This window comes from Zootermopsis nevadensis, unplaced genomic scaffold (genome assembly GCF_977971745.1).
Source record: "Zootermopsis nevadensis isolate Lab colony 2312 unplaced genomic scaffold, Znev_1.0 Znev_ptg000019l, whole genome shotgun sequence".
In the NCBI taxonomy this organism is placed as follows: domain Eukaryota; kingdom Metazoa; phylum Arthropoda; class Insecta; order Blattodea; family Termopsidae; genus Zootermopsis; species Zootermopsis nevadensis.
The window spans coordinates 3,663,546-3,689,089 of NW_028259151.1; the positions used below are offsets into that span (position 1 = coordinate 3,663,546).

Here is a 25,544-nt window from a genome sequence, read left to right on the forward strand (position 1 = left end):
ATTATTAAAGTAATTATTACTGTTACAGTTTCGTTAACATCAAATAAATAGTTACTTCCATAATACCCAGCTCGGGCAGAGGGAGTCTCTCATTTGTTACTGTTCAAGTCGTCAAGATGGCTCCGAAACCTAAGCCAACTGATAAAGCAGGTTTGTAATAGCGAAAGCACATTATTTTCCACACCAGTTAATAATTTGATAGCGTTTAGTTTTAATTTGAGACCTGAGTTATTATACTTGGAAATGTACAAGTAAGTTGAAACAAAATGGAAGTTTTAAGTGTCGGTGTGGCTATGGCCACGAGGTCTTTCATCCTGCCTCGGAGAAGCCACATGGCTGGTATTAATGTTTCAGTTTAGTGAAGCAGATAAACTCATTTCAGGATGCCTTATAAAGCAATTTTGTGTAGCACATTGATCAATTTTGTTGGAAGGTAGGTTTTGTGTTCCTGCGATTGAGAATGTCTTCCTGTGTATCTTCATATTCATGATCATATGAAGATTGTAAAAAAAAATTCCAGTTCCAATAATTATTTTTTCATCAGTTTTATTACTCATTTCCAAGAATGAAAGCTGACTTTTGCATATTTAGGTTGTAAGGTCTGTACGTACTTTGGGGATAAGTTATACATAGCGAGATATTTCATGAAGTTCACATGATTCTGTTGCAGCAAAATACTGTGTGTAATGTATGTGGGAGTTAAGTCTCTGTGACATGTGACTTGGGAAGTCATGCTACACTACTAGCAGACTGAAAAACATTGTGCTTGTTTTACTTTGATGTGAACTTTACTGGTAATACTTTGTAACACTGTAAGTTATGAAATACTCAGTAAGAAAAATAAATAAATAATGATACTATAAACGGTGGAAATCTATAAAGACTGCAAGAAATATCTTTTTACTAAGGACCAGTGTTCTCCACTCATGAATAGGGGCATTATGCATGCACACGGTATCACTCGCTGACTGGGCTGCCTACATCGCAAGTATTTTCTTAACTCTTGCATACAGTAATGACCATTTTGACTGATATTCCCGATATTTTACCTACAGTCATGCTGTTATCAGTGTCACTGGTTCTAGGCCTGTTTAAACAGTAGAACTTGTCTTGTGAGCGCAGTGTGACTGTGTCAGTCTAGTGGTTCTGTGTTGATAGTGTGAAATTCTATCTCATGATGTAGTCTGTACACTAACACTATAACAGTTTTCAGCCAAATTGGCGGCTGAAGCATGCACCAATGACATGTACTGTGCCATGGCAGGAAGTAATGGTGGGAGGTGGATTGTCGAGAAAGTGAGGAAACAACATACAGTGGTGCCAGATGTAGCATCATCGAACATTGGTTTCCAGTGAATGTTTACAACACTGTGCAAAGAAGACGTGAGAACTGGCAACAACGCAGTGTGGCAGCTGATGCTTCCATCTTGCGGTTTCTGAACAGACTGAGGTCTAGCTGCTTACCAACAGACCTTCTTTGCCCAGATTGGGCACTCACAAAGAGCAGAACTCGACTGAGCCGCCAATTCCACTGAAAAATAATATAGTACAGCATAAAGGTTTTGTTGGTGATTATTTGGTATTCCCATATGTTTTGCCTGCAGGCTTGGAGGCATTTAATACTGAGATTTCTGAGAGAATAGTTGCCCAGTCTATTAGGTGATGTACCGTTGGATGTCAGAGGATGCACATGCATGATGGTATGCCACCATATTTTAGCTTTGCGATGCCTCACAACACCTGGTGTAACTGATGGTTAGGTTGAGAAGAACCCATTGCATGGCCCTCATGCTTACTTAAGTCAAATCCTGTGGATTTGTACATGTGGGGACACTTAAAAGCCCTTGTTTACACTCCTGTTAATGATATAAACACTTCAGCAGCACATTGTGAATGGCTGTCACACTATGTGCAATACCACTGGTATCTCTGAACATGTTCAACAGTCTGTGATCCAATGTGTGAACGCATGTAATGAGTCTCATGGAGTACATTTTTAACACCACTTGTTTATACATCAGAGGCCCGAGAGCTTTTGGAATCCTTTTTAGGACTGTAATTTGAAAAGGAAGATCTTGTAGACCTATGTTCTTTATGTAACGTTTTGCTGTGTAGAACTTGTGTCCGAAGTATGTACAGACCTTACAGATATGTCCTGTATGATTAACATGATAACAAAAGAGTATATCCAGTTGGAGAATTCCATAGAATTTCTCAGTCTTCTACATTTGATTCTGCCACTTATTCCTCTATGAAGAACATGTAACTTGGCAACCTTAGAATTCTGGTACATATAACTTTGAATTGGTACCCATTAAAAATTTGTTTCTGGCAGGTAAGCCTGCAGAGAAAAAGGCAGAGAAGAAGCCAGAGAAAAAGGCAGAGAAGAGACCAGCTACAGCACCAGCAGGTCCATCAGCATCAACTTCCACTGCCAAGGCAGCAAAGCCTGCTGCAGAAAAGCCAGCAGCAGCACCAAAAGCAGCAGCTGCCAAATCTGCAGCAGCTAAACCTACTGGAGCCAAACCCACTACAGATAAACCAGCTGCAGCCAAATCTCCTGCAGCCAAACCCACTGCAGGCAAGCCTGCTGCAGCCAAATCACCTGCAGCTAAACCCGCTGCAGCCAAACCCACTGCAGCCAAACCTGCTGCAGCTAAACCCGCTGCAGCCAAACCCGCTGCAGCCAAACCTGCTGCAGCCAAACCCGCTGCTCCCAAGCCTGCTGCCAAGTCAGCAGCAAAGCCTTCTGTAAAGTCTGCAGGGAAGCCTACACCTAAAGCTCTTGCAAAGGCTGGAAGTAAACCTGCAGCCAAACCTAGTGGAAAGCCTACAGGAAAGGTCCCAGTCAAAGGAACAGCAAAGAAGGTTGAGAAACCAAAGAGGGATGTTGCTCCAAAGTCACAGAAGGGTGGAAAGGTTATTAAACCAGCGCTGCAAAAGGCACTCAAGGCACAGAAGAAGGCAAGTTCATATATATATTTTTTACAGTTTAATAGCTTTTAGAATTTAATGAATGATGAATAAATGTGTGGGAATCTCTTTGAAACATTGATGAAAACAGATTAAACACATTTCTGACAGTTTTGTGTTATGTACAGAGATAGTTTTTTTTAATTACTACTGGAATGTACTGAATACATGTATTGATCCCATTCCATAGGTTATCAAGGGTTTACATGGAACACGTATTAGGAAGGTGAGGACTTCGGTTCACTTCCGCCGTCCTAAGACATTCCGCCCTCCGAGAAACCCAAAGTACCCCAGAAAGTCTGTTCCAAAACGAAATCGGTAAGTTGAGCATATCATGTATAGATTGTTTTGATGTGTTCCATAACCAGAGTATCTGATGGTCAGTTGTAATTGTTGATAAATTGTTTTAACATGCCAAAATTTGTGTACCTGCAAGTAGAAATATCTGTCATGCTGTAAGGAAAACAAGTTTTGTTTAAATCCATTTTAGGGTCTTTTGTCCAGTCTACTTCCAAGTTGCTACTTCTTCCTTGTGAGTTCACACTCGTGTGATGACTTTTGCTCGGGTCTCCAACTGTCTCTCTGCCCATTCTTGCATTTCATCTGTCATTCTGTCTTGTCTTTTCCTCCCTACATCTCGCTCACTACTGTCTTGCTACTAAGGTTTAAGGGTTGGAGGAGAGGGAAGTGTTGCCATTTTGTAAAATGTTATTTTTATTTCATGAATTTTTTGAATGTTGGACTTATGGGAGAACACAAATTGAAAGAGTGTGGAAAGAATGTGCTAAAGAAAACATTTCTTTTAATAAGGTTGAACTAAATCTTGCATAGACAAATTTCCTTTTCAGTATGATCATCAAACACAAGTACATATTTAGTCTGATGGAAGGCATTTTTTCTCAGTTCTCAGAATTAAGAAATGAAAATTTTATACATTTTAAATGTTTTTAGTCTTTTAGTGGATTGATGTTTCTAAGATGTAATGTGTGCTAACATTTATGCCATATGATGTCAGCATAGCAAGTGAGAAAGACAAATATAGGTTTAGAAACCACAAGTTGTGACAAGTTGCCCAAACTGCCATGAATCCTATTAGCTGAAAGTGGTAATTCCACAGAGACATCACTTCTGACAACTTCCGTTTTGTCAGCTAGGTCACGATCTCATGCTTCCTTAACCTAAGCATCTGCCACCATTAAAATGGTACTTTGTGTCATGAAAAGAGGGATTAGTGTGAAAGGGTATCTGTTTAAAGGTATCAGGCACTGTTATGGTGCAAACTTGAAAAATATGGTGATAATACATGCAGAATAAACAACTGTGAGGGAACAAGAAAATACAGTGTGTCCAAGTTGATGTTTGTAGGTGAAAACAACAGAAATAAAAGACTTGAGAATGCAAATTTTACATAAAAATTATTCATTGGCCGTGAACATGGTCACTTTTGATGAAACTTAAAAACAGGTTTCTTCAGGTTCTTTATCAGTAACAGTAACAATGAATTTTTTCTTCATGTGTGAATTGGCTTGATATTGATTCCTGAGTAATAAGACTTGTATGTGTGCATCTTTTTTAGAAAAGGCCAAGACTAATACTGTGAAGTAGTTCATGGTTTTGAACTTTCACTTTCAGTACTGGAGGGTGAATGTGACTTATCTTGAACTAGTATTTTCGCATAAATGAGCCATTTGGTTTGCATCTTAGACTGTAATGGCAGTGTTTTTAAACCTTCACTTGAATTGTCGAAGGGCCAAGTTTAGCTAAGTTGGAGTAGTGTTTTGGCACAATTTAGCCATTTGATCTTTGAAGTTAATTGAGTCAGTTTTGTTATCTTTCAGTATGGATGCTTTCAATATCATCAAATTTCCATTGACAACTGAAGCTGCAATGAAGAAAATTGAAGACAACAATACACTGGTATTTATTGTGCACATCCGTGCTAATAAACATCATGTCCGAGCAGCAGTGAAGAAACTATACGATATTGATGTAGCCAAGGTCAATACTTTAATCAGGTATGGTATATCAGGTTGCTGTGAATTTGCTGTATTATAGTAAGTGCTGTAAAGTTTTGTAATCTCTTATTTTACACAACTGTCTTGTCCTTCGTACCAGTTTTACACATTCACATATCCTCCTTCACAGCTATATACCTTCCCCTCAGTTACTGCCCCTTGTCTGGTTTGTAAAATCTCTCTTTTCTCTGTTCAATAGGATTTTAAATTTAAGGGAAATTCATTGTCTCATTCTTTTTCAAAAGCAAATGTACTGTGAATTTTTAGTGTAATCCCACAGCTTCTCCACACATTTATTTACTTTGTTCTGCAATCTTCCTGATGATATCTGCAAAGAATATTTTCTGTTGTGTACAAAGCCACACATGCCCTGTGTCCATGTATGCAGATCCAAAACTGATGTCCAGCTCTCGAGTATATCTCTGATTAGTAATGTCTGTCCTCTTGAACCAGAGCATTAATTTGTTCAGTATTGTCTTCCATTCATGAAGTGGTTGGGTTGCCTGAGAGCAGTTATCAGCAGTACTTGTTCTGCTACTTTGGTACCTTTCCACCAGTAGGTACACTTCCTTTGCATAATACAATTTTCTCTGTATTTTGCTGACATTCTTCTGTGTATTTCAGAATTGTGGGGGAGGGGTTTTATGTTATGAATGTGTATGTGGAGAAAAGTTGATATATGACAAGGTGGAACATAGTTGCTGCCATTGAAACTTAATGCCAGACATGCTCAGATGAGTACGTACAGAAATTGAATATTGTCTGGATGTTTACTGTGAACAGAAAGGTGCCCACATTGAAGTATGTTAAAAGTGGTGATGTAAGTTTCAAGTTTCCCTTGGTATTTTAAAACAAAATAGCATTGTGAGTTTATTATTCCTTGAAATACAATTTTTAAAAATATTGATAGTCTTTTTTTGACAATGCTGTGTTTTGAGAAGTGGGAATTGGCCACAGAAATAGATCTCCAAACTGTGTTGCACAACACACACAGAGTTCTGTAAATGTGTTTGAATTAAGGGAAGAACAAATGGTTAGTTTTAGAATCTCTATGTCACACTTGTGAATTTCTTACAAATATATAATAAAAAGGGTGTGTGAATTTGTTCTTTTGTTGCAGGCCTGATGGAAAGAAGAAAGCATATGTGAGATTGGCTCGTGATTATGATGCCCTTGATGTTGCCAACAAAATAGGCATAATCTAAATTTATGGTCTTGTACATTATATGTAATTCTTTGGTTCACAATATATGAGAGAAAATATGTTTTTATATTATTTTTCAAGTATTATCTTCTTTTCTGCCTTCATTTTTCTATTTTGTGATGTCCAATTATAAAATCTCCAGCAAGTCTAGTGGCCTAGTGATTGATACTGTTTATATTTTGGAGGTCCTGAGTTCAAATCTCAGCCTGGAGTCTGGCTCTCTTGACAGTGTTGTGTTTTTTTCCCTTTTTCTTTTTCCCCAGTTACTCTGGTAAAATACCAGGATGATACCTTATGTTAGGCCATGGCTGCTTTGTTCTGTATACTATCTAATTTGTCAGTTCAATCATTTGATGCTATATAGTCTGAGCTACCAATAACATCATTAACCTTTTAGGTACAGCCTTTAAATTCTTGCAGTCTGTGTACATATACAGATTTAACTGAAATTTAAACCATATCCAAGTGCATGTTACAAAAGACATTGCATTTTTTAAGCTAAAAACTCAAACTTATCGCGAATGAACCCATTTACTTGCACATAAGGTTATAATAATCACCTTTCATACATGCCCCTACTTTACGTTTATTTTCAGTTTTTTCGATTTTTTTTTGATTTAATTAATTATTCTTCAATTTCAACTTCATACTGCATATTTTTGGTGGTAGAAAATCTTGCAGTTGACTGTACTTGGTTTAGAACTGCTGCAAGCATGTACGAAGTCTGTCCAAAAAGTATCCGACTATATTTTTTTCTGCGGTAAGTAATGGCGAAAGGGTGGGGAAACTGAGCGTAGTGGTAGAAGGGACTTTCATGCTCATGCGTGATTTTTTGCTTCCTCACAGCACCGCCGGATGCGTCTTGTCGCTGCCAGATAGCGAAGTGGTGTAACACGTGTTTGTTGCATTCTCGTTTTGCTCAAGATGATGGAACGTTTGGAGCAGCGATACTGCATCAAGTTTTGTCAGAAACTTGGGGATACCCAAGCAGAAACAATCTGCAAAATTCAGCAGGCTTTTGGCGATGATGCAATGGGGGTCACTCAAATTAAAGAGTGGTTCAACCGCTTTAAAGATGGCTGCATGTCGGCGGACAGTGACCAGCGTTCCGGGAGACCGTCAATGAGCCGAAATGCTGATGTCATGACAAAGTGCGGACATTGATCATGGAGGACCATCTGGGAAATTGCTGATGAGGTTGGGATCAGCAGAGGTTCTGCTAACACGATTTTAACGGAGGATTTGGGCATGCGAAGAGTGGCAGCAAAATTTGTGCCCAAGCTGCTTTTGCCAAAGCAACAACGCCTTGAGGTTGCGCAGGACATGCTGGAGTGCGCCAACAGGGATCCTGTGTTCCTGAAGACTGTGATCACTGGTGACGAGTTGTGGGTGTACGGATATGACCCAGAAACCAAGGTCCAGTCATCACAATGGAAGCATCCAACATCCCCGAGGCCCAAAAAAGCACGGCAGGTTCGGAGCAATGTGAAGGTGATACTGACTGTTTTTTCGATTACCGGGGTGTTGTGCATCATGAGTACGAACTACTAGGCCAAACTGTCAATAAGGAGTACTACTGAGCCCTGCCGGCACTCGTGACTTGAACCAAATTATCCCAGAGGCTGGGAGGTGGTACGGTTGTAGGATAAGAATAGTGGTTAAGCCAAAAAAAAAAAACAAATTAAAGAACCCCCGATTAACCAGAAAAGTATATTTAATAAAAATTATATAAACATTGAAATAAAGAGAACAAAGAGACACTTTTCGGTCAAGCCTCCCAGGGCTCAGTCCCCGGTTGGTTATATGACTAGACACGTCAAACCAGACCCCCAAAACAGACCTACCTTCAACCATCCTGCTTGAGTCGTTCACTCCTGTCTCATCAGGGCCTCGAAGCCAGAGATTCCAAAGAACGTCGAGAGGGGAGATAGGCCACTTTGAGCCATGAGGCATGGCTCACTACCAAGAAGTCCTCCATCATCTTCGTGATGCAGTTCGGGGCAAGAGACCGGAGCTGTGGGACGCACAACTGGCAGCTGCATCATAGCAACGCCCCAGCTCATTCATCACACCTGATCCAGGGTTTCCTGGCCAAGCACGGCATTCTGCAGGTTTGCCAGGCTCCCTACTCTCCTGACATTGCTCCTTGTGATTTCTGGCTGTTCCCGATAATGAAGACACCGCTAAAAGGCTCCCGTTTTGACAGCCGCGAGGACATCATACAGAACGCGATGGCGCAGCTGCACACCATTCCAAAACAAGCCTTCCAGAATTGCTTCCAGAGATGGAAGGACCGCTGGGCTAAGTGTGTGGAGTCACAAGGGGCCTGCTTTAAAGGCGATTAGGTATTGTAACCCCCAGATACAGAACTTTGTTTTCCCGGCCCAAGGTCGAATACTTTTTGGACAGACCTCGTATGTATGTATGTATGTTTAGTCTGCCAAGTATGAATATAGTCTGTTTTCAAAGTCATTTGTTAGGTGGTTTAATTGCAGAACAGTTTGAGTAATTTCAAATCTGAAAAGTAAAAATTTCCTAAGATATACAAGTCCATATTTGGAATAAACCATTTTAGCAAACATCATATGAATGAGTTTGCTTCATCAAAAGATTGTTTCTGATGTGACTCAGTTAGCTGCAGCTGCTGTGAGAGGCCAAAGCAAGATATTTCTTTTGATTCAATAAAAAATCTGATAAGGATGATAACATAATTCTATTTCATACAGTATTTTTGTGACTTCTTGAACACCTGTAGAAAGTATTACATTCTTGCTGAACTTCTGGCTGTGAAAGAAGTTTAGTGCTTTTCAAAGCAGGGGTGAACATGACCATATCCCACATGAAAACTATGACCAGGATGATGACAAGGTGATACCACCCCATTTCCATTTGAAGGAGCTTCTATCATGATGGGTTAGACCTCTACTGGTCCACAAAAACCTTTATCCCATTTGGGATGCCACACTTTGGTGCTTTGCCCTTGGTGGCATTGCCCCTTTTCTCTTGTCATGTTATTGTTACACCCGAGCCTCTACCATCTCAGGCTAGACCTGCCAGGCTTCAGGAGGATCTGATCCACCTATGAGGAGTTCTTCCACTGCAAACCGATTATTGAACCCCTGGGTTTTTACCCCCGAGGATTCTTTTATTTATATATATATATATCACACATTTTTGAACGATATATTAGCTATCCTGATATTCTGGTTCTGTTCTGAATTCTGATTTTGAGGCATTAACATATACTTGGTCTCCTCTGCATTTATTTCTAGCCCAAGTGTGTTTTCTGTGTTTGCTTTTAAGGTGTTTATATTATCACCCATTAGATCAATATCATCAGCATAGATGTCCAATTCTATTCCAAACTGCCCTGATTTTCTTGGACTTTCCTGATGGCATATTCTAAGGCAAAATTAAAGAGCAGCAGTGATAGAGCATATCTCTTTCATGCCATTCAGAAAAGGAAGTGTATTGGACAAATGTTTAACTACACGAATTTTGCTATAGGTTTCGCTTAAAACACATTTTCATAAGCCTAACTGCCTGACTAGCTTCTTAGGTACAACTAATTCAAGCAAAATATTGTAAGTAGGTTGCCTCTAGCAGAACTTAGAATGTAAGTGTTCTCTGAAAAGAACCTCTTTCCAGTCTTGTTGCTGATACATTTGTCTGTTTACAGAAAATAAATTAACGCCTATTTTTGACTTTAAATTGAAGAGGTATATACAAAATGTCACTAGTTTTTATGTAATTTCTTCCCTATGTATTCTTTCACATGTGGTTACCAATGGTTCAGAAGGCAGTATGTCCTTCAAAACACAAGTAACCACTTAAAAGGTTGTATGGAAGCACAAACCAGAAGACCCAGAATCGACATCTTAACCTCATATCTTCAATACCAGAGTATATTTACCAATCGAAAAACTGGCTTATACAGTGCACTACTTTTCTTTCTGGGCTGCAAGTATTGTGGTTTTCTTTACGAGTTTCCTGAACGTACTCCTCTGTGCCGAAATTTCCGTTGCGTTATTTTCAAACAAGGCTAAGTGAAATTGCAAACTAATCATAGTGAACACACCCTAATAATTCATGGTGTTATTGCTTAAAGGAGAAGTAAGTAATAGTTTTCAAATAATAAAGAGGAGTGTTGAAGGAAGCAAATTGGTAAGCACTGCTATGCCTACTAGTTTAATGTAAATTCGCTGATAATTTTATTTTGAGCGCCATGTGTGATGAGTGTTTGTAATTATGGTATCCTTGCTAGTAAGCAAATCGCGGTACTTTCTGATTTCGTTCGTGAATAGAAGAATGGGTTTTGCATGCAGTGCCGTTTGGAGCTCATAATACATTCTTTCCAGCTCTTGGAGTAGTTTTTCCTTATTGACGCCAATTAGGAAATGTTAAACGCGTAGGGAACGAAACTACTCTGTGCATTCCATTTCAGGTGTACAATGTCTGGGATTGCTATTGCAAGATTAGCCGAAGAAAGGAAGGCATGGAGAAAGGACCACCCGTTTGTAAGTAAACACTTTTATTCAAGAAGAAATACCCGCTTTGTAATTAGTGAAACATATTTCATGGCATTGTTGTGATTGTTCATAGGGTTTTGTAGCAAGACCAGTTAAGAATGGCGATGGGAGTCTCAATCTAATGAGCTGGGAGTGTGCTATACCTGGAAAGAAATCGGTAAGTTATAACCAGCGAAGCCTTCGTCTCACAGTAAAGTAGTGTTTTTTATAAGGTGCCTTCTGGTATGTACAAGGGGAAGGAATGTGTGTTCAGCAGCTATAGTCTTATTTAAAATTTATCCACCCATAATTGATAATTTAAGGAGGTAATTAGGGTTTGAAAAGGTGTATTAATTTTCATACCTTAGCATAATAAAATTCAAAAGTAATAGAATACTTTTCGTGGAATTTGGATGTCTACCTCGGATTATTATAAATTTTACTTACCTGCCCAGTTTTCCAAACCACTACATTGTGTATGAGGCTGGTATTTAAAATTTCTTGTAGAGATTGTAAGAATGCGAGAAGCATACTTAATAAAATATTAATTTTTATTGTTGTACTAGCTCTAGTACCTTACTAGACTCATTATTAACATATTTGTTAGTTAGGTAAATTGATCCTCATGTAGTTTATATGGACACTTCAACAAGTTACTGAGCTTAAAACTTTGCATACTGTGTAGTGTATTAGAATATAAATAAGCACAAAACAACTATTAACACTATAAAGAAGACACTATTGCCATACGCGTTTCAACCGTAAAAGGTCATCATCAGTGGCATCAGGGAAATCAGTTCATTTAATTAAATGGCTCAAACTTGATTTAGAAAATAAATAATGAATAGGACATTTGACGAAAAGTATTTTAAGCGGCACTGCACCACCGAATAAATAGCTAAGTGCAGAGTCTATTCCTATGAATAACAACGTGGTTCAATTGGACAATAAAAATTCTTGAAAGTAGAAGAAAATTGAATATTTGCAAATACAATTTTTAGCAGGTTTCGTCTGTTTTACAGATGTGTCAGCTTCTAGTATCAGCACTCCCCAGTTCACAAAGTAATAAAAACTTGTACCCAGACTTTTACCACCAAAATTATTGTCTTCATGAGATTTTCTGTATTATATTCAGATTTTTATTTTTGTCCTGTGCCTGTGTTCTTATGTTGGAACTTTATTTAAGAAATCAGTTTCACAAATCAGTCTTACAAGGTTACTTCCTTTTCCATGTGCAGGTCAGATTGTTGTTCATGACTTTGAAGACCAAAACAGTTTTCATGGGTTACTTATGTGAGGTGAAGTGTGTACTGTATTATGCCATAGCATGAGCTGAGAACACAGTTCAAGAATGGTCCGAGATGTAACAGTGACCTTGTATAACATAAGTGCAATAAGGAATTGTGATCAGAATTGCCTACTTGATGTAACTTGAAGAATGCCTTTGGGATGTTGGTGTACTCTAAAGAGTGTGCCTTTTCAATCTTGATTTTTGATAGGTTCTTTTTTTTAGTATTTATGGAAATAAACTGTTTTTCTGTATTCCCTGTTCTGTGAATGTCAGGATAGCGCTTTCTAATTGATTATTTATTCCCTTATAAGTATTTCAGGTACCTATATTAATAGCAGGTTTCAAAACATCTTCCTTTACGGTGCAAGGTTGTTAGCCTTGCAACCAACCCCCTAACCTGGAGGACCAGGGTACCTGTCTTAGTCTGACCTCTCCCCCTCAACCAATCTGGCTAGGGAGGCCCTACCAGTAGCTATGCTACTGCCAGCATAGCTCTTGAGGTCACTGAGGTACTCAAGCCCCACCACCACGACAAGGTGCAGGTACCATTAACCTCAATCAAAGCCTCGGACAGACGGACCTAACAGAGGACCGAATGGAAGAGGAGAATTGAGGAGAGCCATAGAAGAAGAAGAAGAAGAAGAAATTAATAGCAGTAGTTTTATATGTATTTGTGCCACATGAAGTGATTATGGTAGCATGTAGGATGATGATTTTTACACCATTTATTTACAAATGTTGCATAGCTTGGTTGTTTTCAAATTTTCTTGTGTTTAAGCCTAGGTGCTTCAAAATCTGATATCTCCTCCATGTGAAAGTAAAGAGTTTCCAGAAAGTGGTTTTTATTTTACTCATTCATAATGCACATGTGCAACTTTGTAGCTGGACTTTAACAATTGATTGCAGATGAAAACTCATTTAATTATTTCCACTGCATCAAAATTCATGTGATTAAATCTTAGGAATCCAGAAAGAAAGCAAGAAGGTTTAGTTTTCTGGAAGCTACAACATTGGGTTCCAGTGATACCAATTACAGTCTCTGGTCAGATGATGAAAATGAGTGTCTCAGATGTCATGTTTATCTTGCTTTGGCATGCTAAATTCCAAATTGGAAAGACAACTGGTAAAGAACAAAAATTATAACATTGCTATTATCTCCCAGTCCTTGTCAGATGTAACAGAAATATATAATGAATTGGCTATAGCAGTAAAAGAAATTAGCTTAGAAATTAATACAAATAAAACAAAACTACTGATTTAGAGCTGAAGGGCAGATAAGCAGATCCATAAGATAACTTTAATGAAGGAACAATAGAAGCCCTTAAGGACCTTGTATATCCGGGGTCAAATCTAAGTGCTGGCGCCAACGAGGAGAATGAAATCCTAAGAAGAATTGGTTAAGCAAATAGTGTAATTTACACTGCTACCCATCATGAGATATAGAGTAATACATCGGCAAACAAAGATACGGCTGTACAAGATGGTGATAAGACTGGTGTAATGGTATGCAAGTGAAAGCTGGGCCCTCAGCAAAAAGTCAGAATCAGCTCTGGATGCATTGGAAAGGAAAGTGTTGAAAAGAATACTTGGCCCAATGAAAGAAATTGATACATGGAGAATCTTCAAGGAAGTGAGTGCCTCTGCCTACATGAACTTCGGGTTCCCCTTGACCCGAGGGGTAGCAACCTGCAAGGGTTCCTCTACCAGGGTCACGGTAGATGGCATAGGGCAGCAGCTATGTCATTACTGGGGCGAGGCTATTGAAGAATGACTTCCCTAAAGGTCAGACACCAGATATTCACAGGCAACAATCACATATTGATTGTACTGGTTGTAATACTGCGATGTAGAAGGCAATGGAAACCACTCCATTATAATTCCCTAGTACAATCAAGCATGGCAGAAAGAGGACCTGGCAACCAAGAATCTCCTGGCTTCAGAACCTAAAAACTTGGTTCTTGATGTCCACTGGAGGGCTGTTTCAAGTAACAGTCAGTAAAGTTCAAATTGCTATGCTGATCGCCAACATCTGGAGTGGATAGGCACATTAAGAAGAAGAAGAAGGAGTATATCAAATATTATTAAATTAAAAAGACTACAGTGGGCAGGTCATGTCCAACGTATGGATGGAAAACGCATACCAAAAAGGATTCTGGAAAGCAAGCAACTTTATTGTAGGTAAACAAAGGAAAAGATGGGTTAATGCAGTGGAAATGGACAGCAGGGAGATCTTGAAGAGAATCTCTAGATAGGCAAGTTTGGAGGCGTCACTTAAAGGAGGCCAAGGCTTGACTTCAGGCTGTCATGCCATAGAAGAAGAAGAAGGAGAGAGAGAGAGATAAAATTGTTAGTTTTTAAAGTAGTACCAAATTTAAATATCTGCCACAGGTTGTTCTATATGTGTGAGATGGAGAACAAGACTGGAAAGATCTACTGCTAGGAGTATGCTGACATTCCAAAGGTGTTCTTCATGCCACATGTCATTGTTACACCAATGCTTTGTGAGGTTATTGTTGTGTTTTAGGTCATTCACTAATGTGATCCCAGGCAATTGTTGCACAACAGTGTCTTCCAGCAGTGTCCTTAGAACATTATTGCGCTAATGTATTTTGCAGTACCATTGTTTCCCAGTAATGGAAACCACTGGAAAAATGTGAGACTGACTGGCAAGGATGGGCCCATAATGTGTTCTTCACTCACGCTAGAGCTTGAATGCCTGAAGATTGAGAGGAACAAAAATATTTCTATTTACACTTATGTTACCCAGAATATAAATAAGGGAACTGTTGAATATGTCATATTGGGTTCACGGTGCTTGAAATACATTTACTAGAATTTTATCTTCCAAACTACAAATCTCATTGAAAGTGGAACAGAATTATAATGTTTATTCCCACATACATGCATGTTCCATAGAGAAATAAGAGCTGTTGAGTTTGTAATGTTAACCACAGAGTACTTAGAAGCAAATAACAGTGAATACTATGTCTGTATTGTTTTCTGGCTGTACTATTTTTTAAATTTTGCCTAGTGAACTGTATATCCTGATTTGAGCTATTTAATACTTTTCCTTAGTCTCCTCCTGATACTACTTGAAATAGGCCATGACTGCTTTCTTCATCTTCCTCCCAATTCAACATTTTTGCACACTTAATTTGCTGTTTGTGTTTTTCAGACTCCATGGGAAGGTGGTCAGTACAAGCTTCGAATGATCTTTAAAGATGACTACCCATCCAGTCCCCCAAAATGTAAATTTGAGCCTCCTCTGTTCCATCCGAATGTATACCCCTCAGGTAACAATTTTGTTTCTTTGAAGACCAAATACTTAAGATATTTTCAGATAATTTTTAACTGTGATTAATTATTTCTCTTGATGAGTTCCTCCATATGTCATTAGTATATTCTTGTTTTAGATGGAGGACCCTAGGATTAGTTATGAAAACTGAACATTTTGTCTTTAAAAATATTCTTCTCGGAGTCAGTGCCCCCCCCCCAGAAACTTGTGGTTTTTGTTTAGAAACTTGTTTGGTGCATGTGTGTCTTCTAAATCATGATGTATCCGATCCCATTTAGTTAGCATAGTTTATATATATATATATATATATATATATATATATATATATATATATATATGCAAAAGAATATTTCATTCACATAATTAGAATGGAGGTACTAAGTTATGTAAAAGTAACTTTTTGTTGCAAATTAGGTTTCATATGTAGAATTTTTGTTTTCATAGTTAACTGCAGTGAAGTATAGGCATCCTACTGATTGCTAAATCTCTCAGGCAAGAGTCTGATGCTCCTGTTATGTTGGACTGTATAGATTCAGACTGGTAGGTGAACCAGCAAACTTATGGCCTAAACACATTAAACTTACTGTGATTATAGCTGATGATTGAAGAGCTGTCTGTTGTTCCACACATATATGATACCACTGCAAAAATTTACATTCACACATTGAAGTTTTTCTGGGGACATAAGAGAAAAAATTTCTCTTAATATTTTTCTTCAGTTCTTTACTTGTGTAACTTAACATTGCTTCATATTTGGGAGGTCCTGGGAACACATCTTGGCCCGGAGACCAGCTATGGGTTTTTTTTTGTGGTTGTCCACAGAGCCTCCAGGCAAATTCCAGGATAACACCTTAAATTATGCCATGACCACTTCCTTCTACATCCTTTACATTCATTATTCACTGTTATCCTCTCATTCAATGCTGTGTAGTCTGAGCTGCTGAGAAAACATCATTAAATAAATTATAAATAAATATTCACTTGTGTAAAAGTTTGATCTTTAAAAGTTCTGCCATATCCTCCCCCTTAAAAAATGTCAAATTGGTTATGTCAGAGAAAAATGCTGACCTCAAACCACTACTAATAACTCTGTTCTTAGATACTTCCCTCAGAGCATCCATGGATGCCCTTGCTGTATGATGTTATCCAAGTCTTGTTGGAAGAATGTGTATTGGTGTTTGCTTGATAAATGGTCAGGGCATCTGTGTTTAGCCTTAAGACCAGTTGTGTACAATTTTGTTACATTGTTTGGTTATGAATGTGACATGACAAATCATTCCCCCAAGTTTAATTGGTTCTCTCAAAATAAAAATGAGGATTTGTAATGAAAGACTATTGGGGAGATAATGTAGAGAGTTCAGCTAAGGAAAGATAGTTTTAAAAATGGGTAGTGGACAGAGATACAACAGTAGTGAAGGCTTTTTGGGGATGGTGAAAAATGGAATAACTTTTATTATAGGATGACTCAGCCTGTTGAAAGCTTTGCTTGATAATGATTGTGGACAATTTGTGTGTATCTACATTATTTTCATTTAAATGTTTAATTAACAGCATTAAGTTATGTTAGTATTTCATATAAACCTTAGTAACTGCTGTAATGAATACAGGTACAGTTTGCCTGTCATTGTTGGATGAAGAGAAGGACTGGCGTCCAGCCATTACTATCAAACAGATTCTTCTTGGAATTCAAGATCTTCTGAACGAGCCTAACATTAAAGATCCCGCTCAGGCAGAGGCCTACACCATTTACTGGTGAGTAGAAGATGGTCATAGGTAGTTCTTGAGTAGGAGTATATAAGAGGAATAATTCAACAAGTCGTATTTTGGAATTAAGTGATTTCCAGAGTTTGGAGAAGCTCCACATTTTGGAAGTCCCCTTAATACCTTACATTGTATTGATCACTGGCCATAAATTTAGATTACCAACAATCTTGCATTTATAACTAGTATCACGATTGCATTCTGATTTGTAATTATCTCCCTGGCAATGGAGGCGGTAAGCTTATCAGAAACATTTGTCTGTGTCTAGCAGACTACACAACACAACATCTCAGAAGGCATATGATCTGAAATTTTTATAGTGACTAACATTAACAAAATCTTCTCAGACTCCACCCCAAAAACATTAACAGGGACAGTGGTTTCAACCTTAGTTGGTCCTGGAACCCGATGACTAACATAATCAAATAATATAGACTTACCAATCTGGAAGCAAGGTAAACTGACGAAACACCTGGCTCCACCAACAACCTCCCTGTTGGCTTGCATTCAGCTTCAAATACAGATGGTAGGTAGGTGTGTATGTGGGATATTTGGATAACTTGTTACATAAAATCCTGATGATGGGATCTTGCTGGTATCTGAAATGTCAGCTTTTAACCAGCTGACACAGCTGATAGCCTGAAAAGATTTTATTAATTCCAGAAGCCAATGCCCCCCCAGGGGCTTGCAGCTGACAAGTATGGGTAGTTGCGCACCCGGGACACCTGAGCTCACTCTACTATTCCTTCATATCTATTTATTCATATAGTAGAGTGTCCTATTAACCCTATCCCATGTCTCCTCGTTCCTATAAACTCATTCTCATAATCCCTCCTACTCCCCCTCTTCTAATTTTATCCTAACTGACATACTCCTCTTCCAGTCTGGTGGATAAAGACGCCACAGAAGGCAAGGCGAAACCACCGTGGTACTTTCGCAAGAAAACCCTGATGAACAGTGTGATAATCACAATTCGTTTGGGTCACGATGGTCAAGCTTGGCCATAGACGATGAAGAAGTAGTAGTCATTGATTTTCATAATGATCTTCTGTTGACATGAACATTCCCAGCAACCATTAGCGCAGCAACAATGATGTGTGCTCTTTAATGCACTAGATTAAGGGCACATATAGTTGTGTTACATGTTCTATAATAACGAGTTGAGTTAGTGTTATTTTTATTTTCTTGCAATTGTTGTCAGCCCTGGACATCTTAACTACTGTAAGGGATTTCGTCATGTATCATGACTCATTCTGAAAAGTTGCTGAGAAAATTGGTTTTTACTACTAATAAATTGAATTATAAAGGGACTTGGGTATTTATGCATGTTCTGAGACATTATTACACATGTCAAATCAATATTGTTGCTTTGCATTGTTGATTGTTCTTTTCATGTAACTATATAGTACTTGAAATTGACAATCATAAAGCCAAATTAATTATGTGTATCCAGATTTTCTAGCATTGTAACATAAGAGGATTGGGGGAGCTTGCACATATGCATTTGTCCATTAAATGTACTTCCATCCTGGTTAGAGACTACTTTGTTACTTCTCACATTTTTTCAAGTTATCCTTAATTGAATGTCAGTGCGTTTTTATGCTGATCAGAGTGAAAGTGGTTTGATTATTGTTTGCATATTTTGCTTATTGAAAATATTAATTTTTGTTTCAGTCAAAACCGTCTGGAGTATGAGAAGAGAGTTCGTGCTCAAGCTCGTGCTATGGCTCCCCAGGAATAATTCTGAAAGTGAGGTTGATTTGTTTAGATATTTCAAAATAAGAATTCTGTTTGTCTAAGGCAGTAAGACTGAGAAAACTTAATGGGACATATTTAATAAAATGGTAATTTTGTGTCTGAAGCAGTTCTGATCTAACATACTGAGAATGTTTTTAAGTTACTTTGTGACCCATATCTAACAACTCTCGTGCATTATGATAAAATCAATACTTCAGAATTATCGCAGGTGTTTTCTTTTTGTTTATTTATAACTGCATTTTTTACATGTGTCTATGTTTGGTTTAACCCTTTGCTCATTCCATTTATACTTCAATCGCCTTTTTTTCTTCTTGACATGCCATTATAAGCCATTGGTACAAGTTTACTGTGTTAGATTGGGCATGGAGATTTTAATTTTTTTATGCCGTACTAAATTAGAATGGGCAAAGGGTAAAGTATTATTTATGTCTGTAAAATAAATCATATTTGTAATATGTGTTTAAAATAGATTCTTTAAGCGTGCGTCTACATTGTTTTATGTTCAGCATAAAACAAAGCAAGGAACATTGGATATATTGTAGCAAGCAACCCTCTTAGTGAGAGAGAGAATGTTACATCATGCAGTTGTTCCCAAGTGATGCACAGACATTAACAAAATACAGTGATTGGCATGTTTCACTGACTTTCAGCTTATCTGTATTAGGGATGAAAGATTTCTGAATACACAATCTGCTGTGATTTTCTTCAAAGTTATAACATTTAATGATCGGATAGGTAATGGTAGTTGATGAAATGCCTGTTAAAAAACACAGATGTATAATCTTGCCAAATTAAACAGACTGGAAAAGTTTGTATCTCAAAAGGCAGAGAGTTACTTTCTGTTCTATTTCATTAGTAATAATTCACACCTTCCTGTTTTCAAAATATTTAGCTAGCTTTGTGCTCTCCCAACCAGTCTGCATCTGCTGAGAGAGCATTTTTATATTTGAATGAAATGATAAACTTGCCCTTAGACTTGATATGTTTTAAATAAAAATGTTCTTACATTTGTAATGTCACTTATTTCCTGGCAATAGATTGTGAACATATTTTGTGATTAGTTGTAAGCCCTGCTCATCGTGTATCTAATATTGAAAGAAAAGTTTCCATTATAGGTGGTATTAGGTTCAATCTCAGGAGAGACATTGTCTATCCCTTTGCTCAAACCAGCAAATATTGACTTATTGGTCTGCCATTTAACTGAACTCACTGTTTTATGATATTACTAAACCAGTGGATCTCAAGAAATATTGTCTTTTGGCTAGTAATGCAGCCATAAACTGCACGAAGAAAAATTAAATGTTCAGCATGTACACATCATGCATGTATCAGTACTTTTTTCCCCCAATTATTGAAACTTTCTGGTGGCTGCACTTGGGAACCGTACTACAGCTGTTCATTTAAGTGTTCTGTTTAAACTGGCTTTAGTTTCCTAAGCATGGTAGGGGACATTCAGTTTTAGTTATGCTGTATTAGGTTTGGCAGAAAGTTAAAGTGCAGGAAGGTAATGGGTTATGCTCCCCATTACTTATTCATATTGATGTTAGTGGGTTTACTTCATGTTTGTGCTTCTTTTATATGTACTACTTAGCCAGTGCTTTGTAAATGCCAGTCTGGGTGTAGCAAGGTCTATAAAAATAGCATTTGTCTTGGTTACTTTGAAAGTGGGTTGAAACATATGTAGAGATAATTACAGTGCCACCAGAATTTAACGGTACCTGAAATCGCTGTTGCTCTTCACCTTGGAACAATGCTTGTCAGGCACATTACCTGTTTATTTTTTATTTGCAAGCACTGAATGTTTTGTGTCTTATATTGTACATTTTGGTGGTTTATCTTAACAATGAATCATTGTATTTATGGCCTGCTTTGATCCTGATAATCATTCTGTGCGCTGTTAAACTCTATCGAAACCAAATAAGATAACTATGTCCTGAGGTTTTGCACATAATAGTGCTATCTATATATGTGGCATGAAGCCTTGGAAAGAAGGAAGAACAGAACAGTTTCTGCAGCTATTGGAAATTCAAGATATTGTGAGCTATTTGTAATTGCAATAATGAGAAAACTGGGGAAATCTTTGGACCATATTTGTGGCTATACATACTGCCAAGTTCAGACATACCTTCATATTAGTGTAGGGCTTGCTCCTATCATGGTGAATAAGGTTATAGAATGAGAAAAATGTATTTACCCTTTTAAAAACATTATTTTGTTTCCTTTGTTCATGCCTTTTATGCCTTACATTGTTATTGTTTATATTTCCTTTGGGAGGCATGGGTCTATGAAGAAACAAAAAAAAAAAAGCCATTTCTGTCTCTAGAAATGTGAAATGTTGAGAGTTTATGTAGGATTTGAGGTTTTCACGGTGGTGAGTCTGAAGATGGCTGTCTTCTGGGTTGTAGTGCCATGTAATCTCACAGAAATTGACCAGCATTTTAGAAGTGCTTACTGCCTCCTCATTGTCCATATGATGGTCTTAATAAGCACCTCTGAAATGTTAAATATTACTTGGATTAGCTGCAGCTTCAAAGGCTTACTGGCTACACTGTATTCTTTTGTTGCACAAAACAGCTATCTTAAAATCATTGCCACTCATTACACAAATGTTATTTTTGTTCATGTCTCACCACAAGACATTGTTTTAAAATTCACTGTTTTACTTTCAGCTTTATTATAGATGATATGTGCTGAGCAAAAAGGTGTTACAAGTTAAAAAATTAAAAATAGTTATTTGGTAATATATATGCAATCTTAATAAGCCAAATAACTAGGAAAGAATGTGGTATGTTTAGTGTTCACCGCCTTCATGAGGGTCCATGACTCTTCTGAACACAGCCAAAAATTTACTTCCTTTGTTACGGGTCACTTTCTGTCCTTCCTCTGAGCTATTATATAGTTTTTCTATCACTGGATCCAAACTCTAAAACATACAGATATCAGATATAAATTATTTTTCTAGCTAAAATGTTTGATTCTAATATTAAATTAATACATAACATTCTTAATGGCAGGAAGAACCATGTTCTTTGAATTCCCCACTCATGATTCTCATTCCAAATTCTCTGTTATGTACAAAATGGACAGATACTTTAGAGGCTATCATAAACACTGCAATGAGACTAATAGGCCACAGGGCCTGAGATGTGGAAGACATGATTAAAATGGAGAAAAATGCCATTGCATTTTCAAGACATTACAGCAAGTTTATGGAGAGGGAAATGAGTAGAATATAGGTTTCTGTGTGTGTTTATCAATTGCAGGGAAATTGTTTGGAAGTGGTGAAAGAAATTAAAGAAAACTGATGATTAAGTTGTGTAACTGAAGACCTGGGAACTGTAGTGGGCTAACCTGCAAAGGTGGAATATCAAGAATAGTGGGGGGATGTAATCTTTAATATCACTGTGTACTTTTTATATGTGCACCGGGTATTGGTTGGGAAGCCTGAAGGGAAGAGACAGCTGGGGAGACCTAGACATAGATGGGAGGATAATGTCAGGCGGGATGGGTGGTTTCAGGTATGGTAGAGGCAAAGGGATTCATGTTTAAAGACAGAAATTGAGTACTTTGAAGGTAACCACACTCCCTAAAGATCAGTGATACATTTATTTTTATTGATTCAGTCACATTTAATTGTCAGGCCTCAGATGAATAAATAACAGAAGTATTTACATTGATGGCACCGGATTCTCAGATTCACTGGATGGCAAATTCCTACTTATACTTGATTGTTTTAACACAAATATTTGAAGTGATGTTATGTGCTAAGATGGTTCCCAGCGAAACAGACAATTCTCAAAATCATAACATTTAGTTGTATACTCACCAATTCCTCCTCATTTAAACGAACAAATAGAGGATGCTCTACAAAATGTTGTACCATCCAGTCATGAAGATCCTTCACGTCTGTTATAGTATACACAATAGCCTAGAAATGTAAGAATGTTAGTTTCACTTATGTTCCATCCTACTGTGAGTCACATTACAATGAACATGCCAGTATTCAGATATAAAGGTGGTTCAATGAATTATTCTTGGGCTACCAGGTTGATTCAACTACCTGACACTGCTGGTAGTCCAAGAATAATTCATTATACTCAGTCGCTGTGAAAGCTGATCATACAAAGGTGCTTCAGTTGCCCAAAACAGCTTCCAACATCACAAAATAAGAAAAAGAAATATAATATGAATTTCTTTCTAGTAGCTTCAAAGGCAGAAGTGACATACAATTTAGTTATATTTTGGGTATTTCAAAGATGGCACAGTCCTGTAACAAGTTTAAGATTTATTCTGACATCCGTTTTTGGCACTCTTGAATGCATCTTTGCTAACACAAATTCATTACTGGATGTCTTTGAAGTATGGGGACACCTGCTTGTAGCTTATGAATGGGTATAAAATGTTAAAAATACTTCCATAATGCTGAAGCATATCAGGATAAGGTATGACAGATTCAACATCTAGTCACATCTGCAGAGAGAAATACATGTAGATCTTCATGCAGTGTATCTCTTGTATGATTTTAACTAAAACTGGAATGTCTTAACAAATTTTAGTGAAACTCCATTTAGTGGTTCTCAAGTTGTTGGTATGGATAGAGAGAGATAGACAGACATGGCAATACTAATAGATGCATTTTTGTTACTTTAAGCTATGAACATGCCCACAAATCTATTCCACAGAGTATCTGCAGTGTAACATGAGCAGCCCATTGAAGGGATTTAACAACTAAATACTATTTACTTACATTCTCTGCCAAAATATATGCATATTCAGCTAATAGTGCTGTATTAATGATTCGCCATTTGTGCTTTGCTTTCTTGAAATGTGGATCTGGATACAAGAAGAACATCTTTTTCAGCTACAACAATTCATAATAAATAAGAATGTAATGGTGTACTAATAAAAGTTTGAGTAAAAAGAAATTTGTGTAGTAGTCATTATGCAGCCAGAATTTTGCAAATGTATCAACTAAACATTTTATTAATTTTAATCTGATTATCAGAACATACACTGATGGCAAAATATATGGTTGGTTTTCAAATGGAAGTACTTGAGTATAAAAGCCTAAAGATTGGCTGGCATCAAAACTAATAAAGTTGATAAGAATTACAAAAATCACTTCACATTTCTCTCTCTGTGTGCATGTGTGTGAGAGAGATATATATCCCTTAGATCTCTTAATGACGTATAAACAATGTCAAGTAGCATGCAACATTATTGGATATTTTATGTCTGCACAATCTAGTTAAGGAACAGCTTATGAAAAGGAAGTAAGAAATAGCAACATTTGTAAACAATATTAACCATTTGACTTCTTAGCTAGAAAGCAGTCTTTCATTTGTTTTAATGCTAGTAGACATTCACTGAGGAATGATTTCTTTCCTGTATCTTTTCCAATTTTTGTAATTCACTTTTTTTATCACCCATATTAGAAGTACTTCTAAAAGCTGCATAACAGCAGCAGTTCTTGTAAAATAAAGCATTTTGTCATCTAGCATTACTGAGAACATTCAGGGCTCTGGGAGCACATAACACAGTCAGGAACTGCATCCTGTTACATATACAGAATTACTCTTTATATACATATGTCTTGGACACTTATATGTATATGGAATAAACACACCTGTCCTTTATTGAAATAGTTTGGAAGATATTTCATAGCATTAGTACGCAGACAGGCAATGTTCTGATATTTTCCAGGATGTTGAGATCTAAGGGCAGCTATACGATCCATCACATAGTCAGATACTTTGACTCTGATCTCCATTCCAAGGATAAGGCTTTCAGGAAACATTGGTGACAGTGTAACTGCAATACAAGCACACAGCTGATTTTAAAAACTGGTCACATTGAAAATCAAAATGTTTCTACCTGTGTATGAAAGGACACATACATATATTTTCATGCATGCTTAAAATAACGATGCATTAAGCACAATCACATAAGAGAAGTATGTCTAAAAAAATGGAAGTTGCAGGATTCCAAAAAATCATTCAGACTATTCTTTATTTTTGTCAACCAAATCTGGGTCTGCAACTACGGTTTCTGAAGTGTTTAAAGCATTTTTTTAAAGATGTCTGGACTACTATTAGGGAAAAAACAACATATACCTGCATTGACTCTTTTGCAGGTAAATAGTTCTAAAACTTACCAAGCAAACCACCATAGCCACATCCTATATCTGCAAATTCAACTGATTTTGTGGGTGATGTGGCTCTGTCAGATTTTTCTTTTGTGAAACAATTTGGATACAAAGTTGACCAGTCCATATCTGCTGGTGTTTGTGGACTGTAACAAGTTTGAGATGAAACTCACACATTACGGAGAATTACTATATCACTGTAACCTCCTAACAGGTAACATGAGCTAGTTTCTCAGAGGAAAAGTGCCTCAAGCCAGAATATAACCACTCACCTCCACTTACTAAGAAGGTTTAAGAATACTACTTTGCTTTTTCTTACATTTTAGGTTACGTGTCCTACGGAAAATTACTTACTACTCTATGCAGTGATCTGCAATGGGATTTGAATGCGCTCGCTGTCTGTAATATTTCTTTTGCGGGAGAGTAACTGTATTCGCCATCTTACTTAAATAAATGTACTTTACAAATAATGTCTATTTTCAAGAAACAATATAAACTGTCGCCATTTGTGTTTCACTGACTTTTATGCTCTCTAGTGTTAACAGCGGCAAACCAAAAACAAATGATTGATGTAGCGTAGCAGACTACTATAAT

General features: G+C 37.4%; 4 protein-coding genes across 6 annotated transcripts; 3 read left to right on the forward strand and 1 right to left on the reverse strand.

Annotated features, from left to right (window-relative positions):
• Nucleotides 1–28: 28 nt before the first annotated feature.
• On the forward strand, nt 29–6,251 carry RpL23A (ribosomal protein L23A). Its single transcript, XM_022082382.2, has 5 exons — nt 29–150; nt 2,336–2,964; nt 3,164–3,291; nt 4,812–4,988; nt 6,109–6,251. Exons 1-5 carry the CDS (start codon nt 117–119, stop codon nt 6,191–6,193), a joined length of 1,053 nt encoding a protein of 350 aa, XP_021938074.1. The 5' UTR covers nt 29–116; the 3' UTR covers nt 6,194–6,251.
• A 1,189-nt stretch (nt 6,252–7,440) lies between these two features.
• LOC147873361 (uncharacterized) lies at nt 7,441–8,537 on the forward strand. Its single transcript, XM_087351583.1, has 2 exons — nt 7,441–7,683; nt 8,187–8,537. The coding sequence occupies exons 1-2, from the start codon at nt 7,441–7,443 to the stop codon at nt 8,535–8,537; spliced, it is 594 nt and encodes a 197-aa protein (XP_087207709.1).
• A 1,618-nt stretch (nt 8,538–10,155) lies between these two features.
• On the forward strand, nt 10,156–19,288 carry lwr (ubiquitin conjugating enzyme lesswright). 2 transcript variants are annotated; one of them, XM_022082402.2, is made up of 6 exons: nt 10,156–10,305; nt 10,637–10,709; nt 10,795–10,878; nt 15,167–15,284; nt 16,894–17,038; nt 18,722–19,288. In XM_022082402.2, the coding sequence occupies exons 2-6, from the start codon at nt 10,644–10,646 to the stop codon at nt 18,786–18,788; spliced, it is 480 nt and encodes a 159-aa protein (XP_021938094.1). In that variant the 5' UTR covers nt 10,156–10,305; nt 10,637–10,643; the 3' UTR covers nt 18,789–19,288. The 2 variants fall into 2 exon arrangements, with proteins under 2 accessions (XP_021938094.1, XP_021938093.1); XM_022082401.2 differs by having other exon boundaries at nt 10,207–10,356.
• Nucleotides 19,289–20,994: 1,706 nt separating this feature from the next.
• LOC110838800 (tRNA (guanine-N(7)-)-methyltransferase) lies at nt 20,995–25,528 on the reverse strand. Of its 2 annotated transcripts, none has more exons than XM_022082399.2 (7): nt 25,305–25,528; nt 24,960–25,096; nt 24,432–24,616; nt 23,553–23,666; nt 22,632–22,733; nt 21,608–21,728; nt 20,995–21,297 (listed from the first exon to the last, which is right to left on the reverse strand). In XM_022082399.2, the coding sequence occupies exons 1-7, from the start codon at nt 25,388–25,390 to the stop codon at nt 21,254–21,256; spliced, it is 789 nt and encodes a 262-aa protein (XP_021938091.1). In that variant the 5' UTR covers nt 25,391–25,528; the 3' UTR covers nt 20,995–21,253. The 2 variants fall into 2 exon arrangements, with proteins under 2 accessions (XP_021938091.1, XP_021938092.1); XM_022082400.2 differs by having other exon boundaries at nt 25,223–25,364.
• Nucleotides 25,529–25,544: the final 16 nt, after the last annotated feature.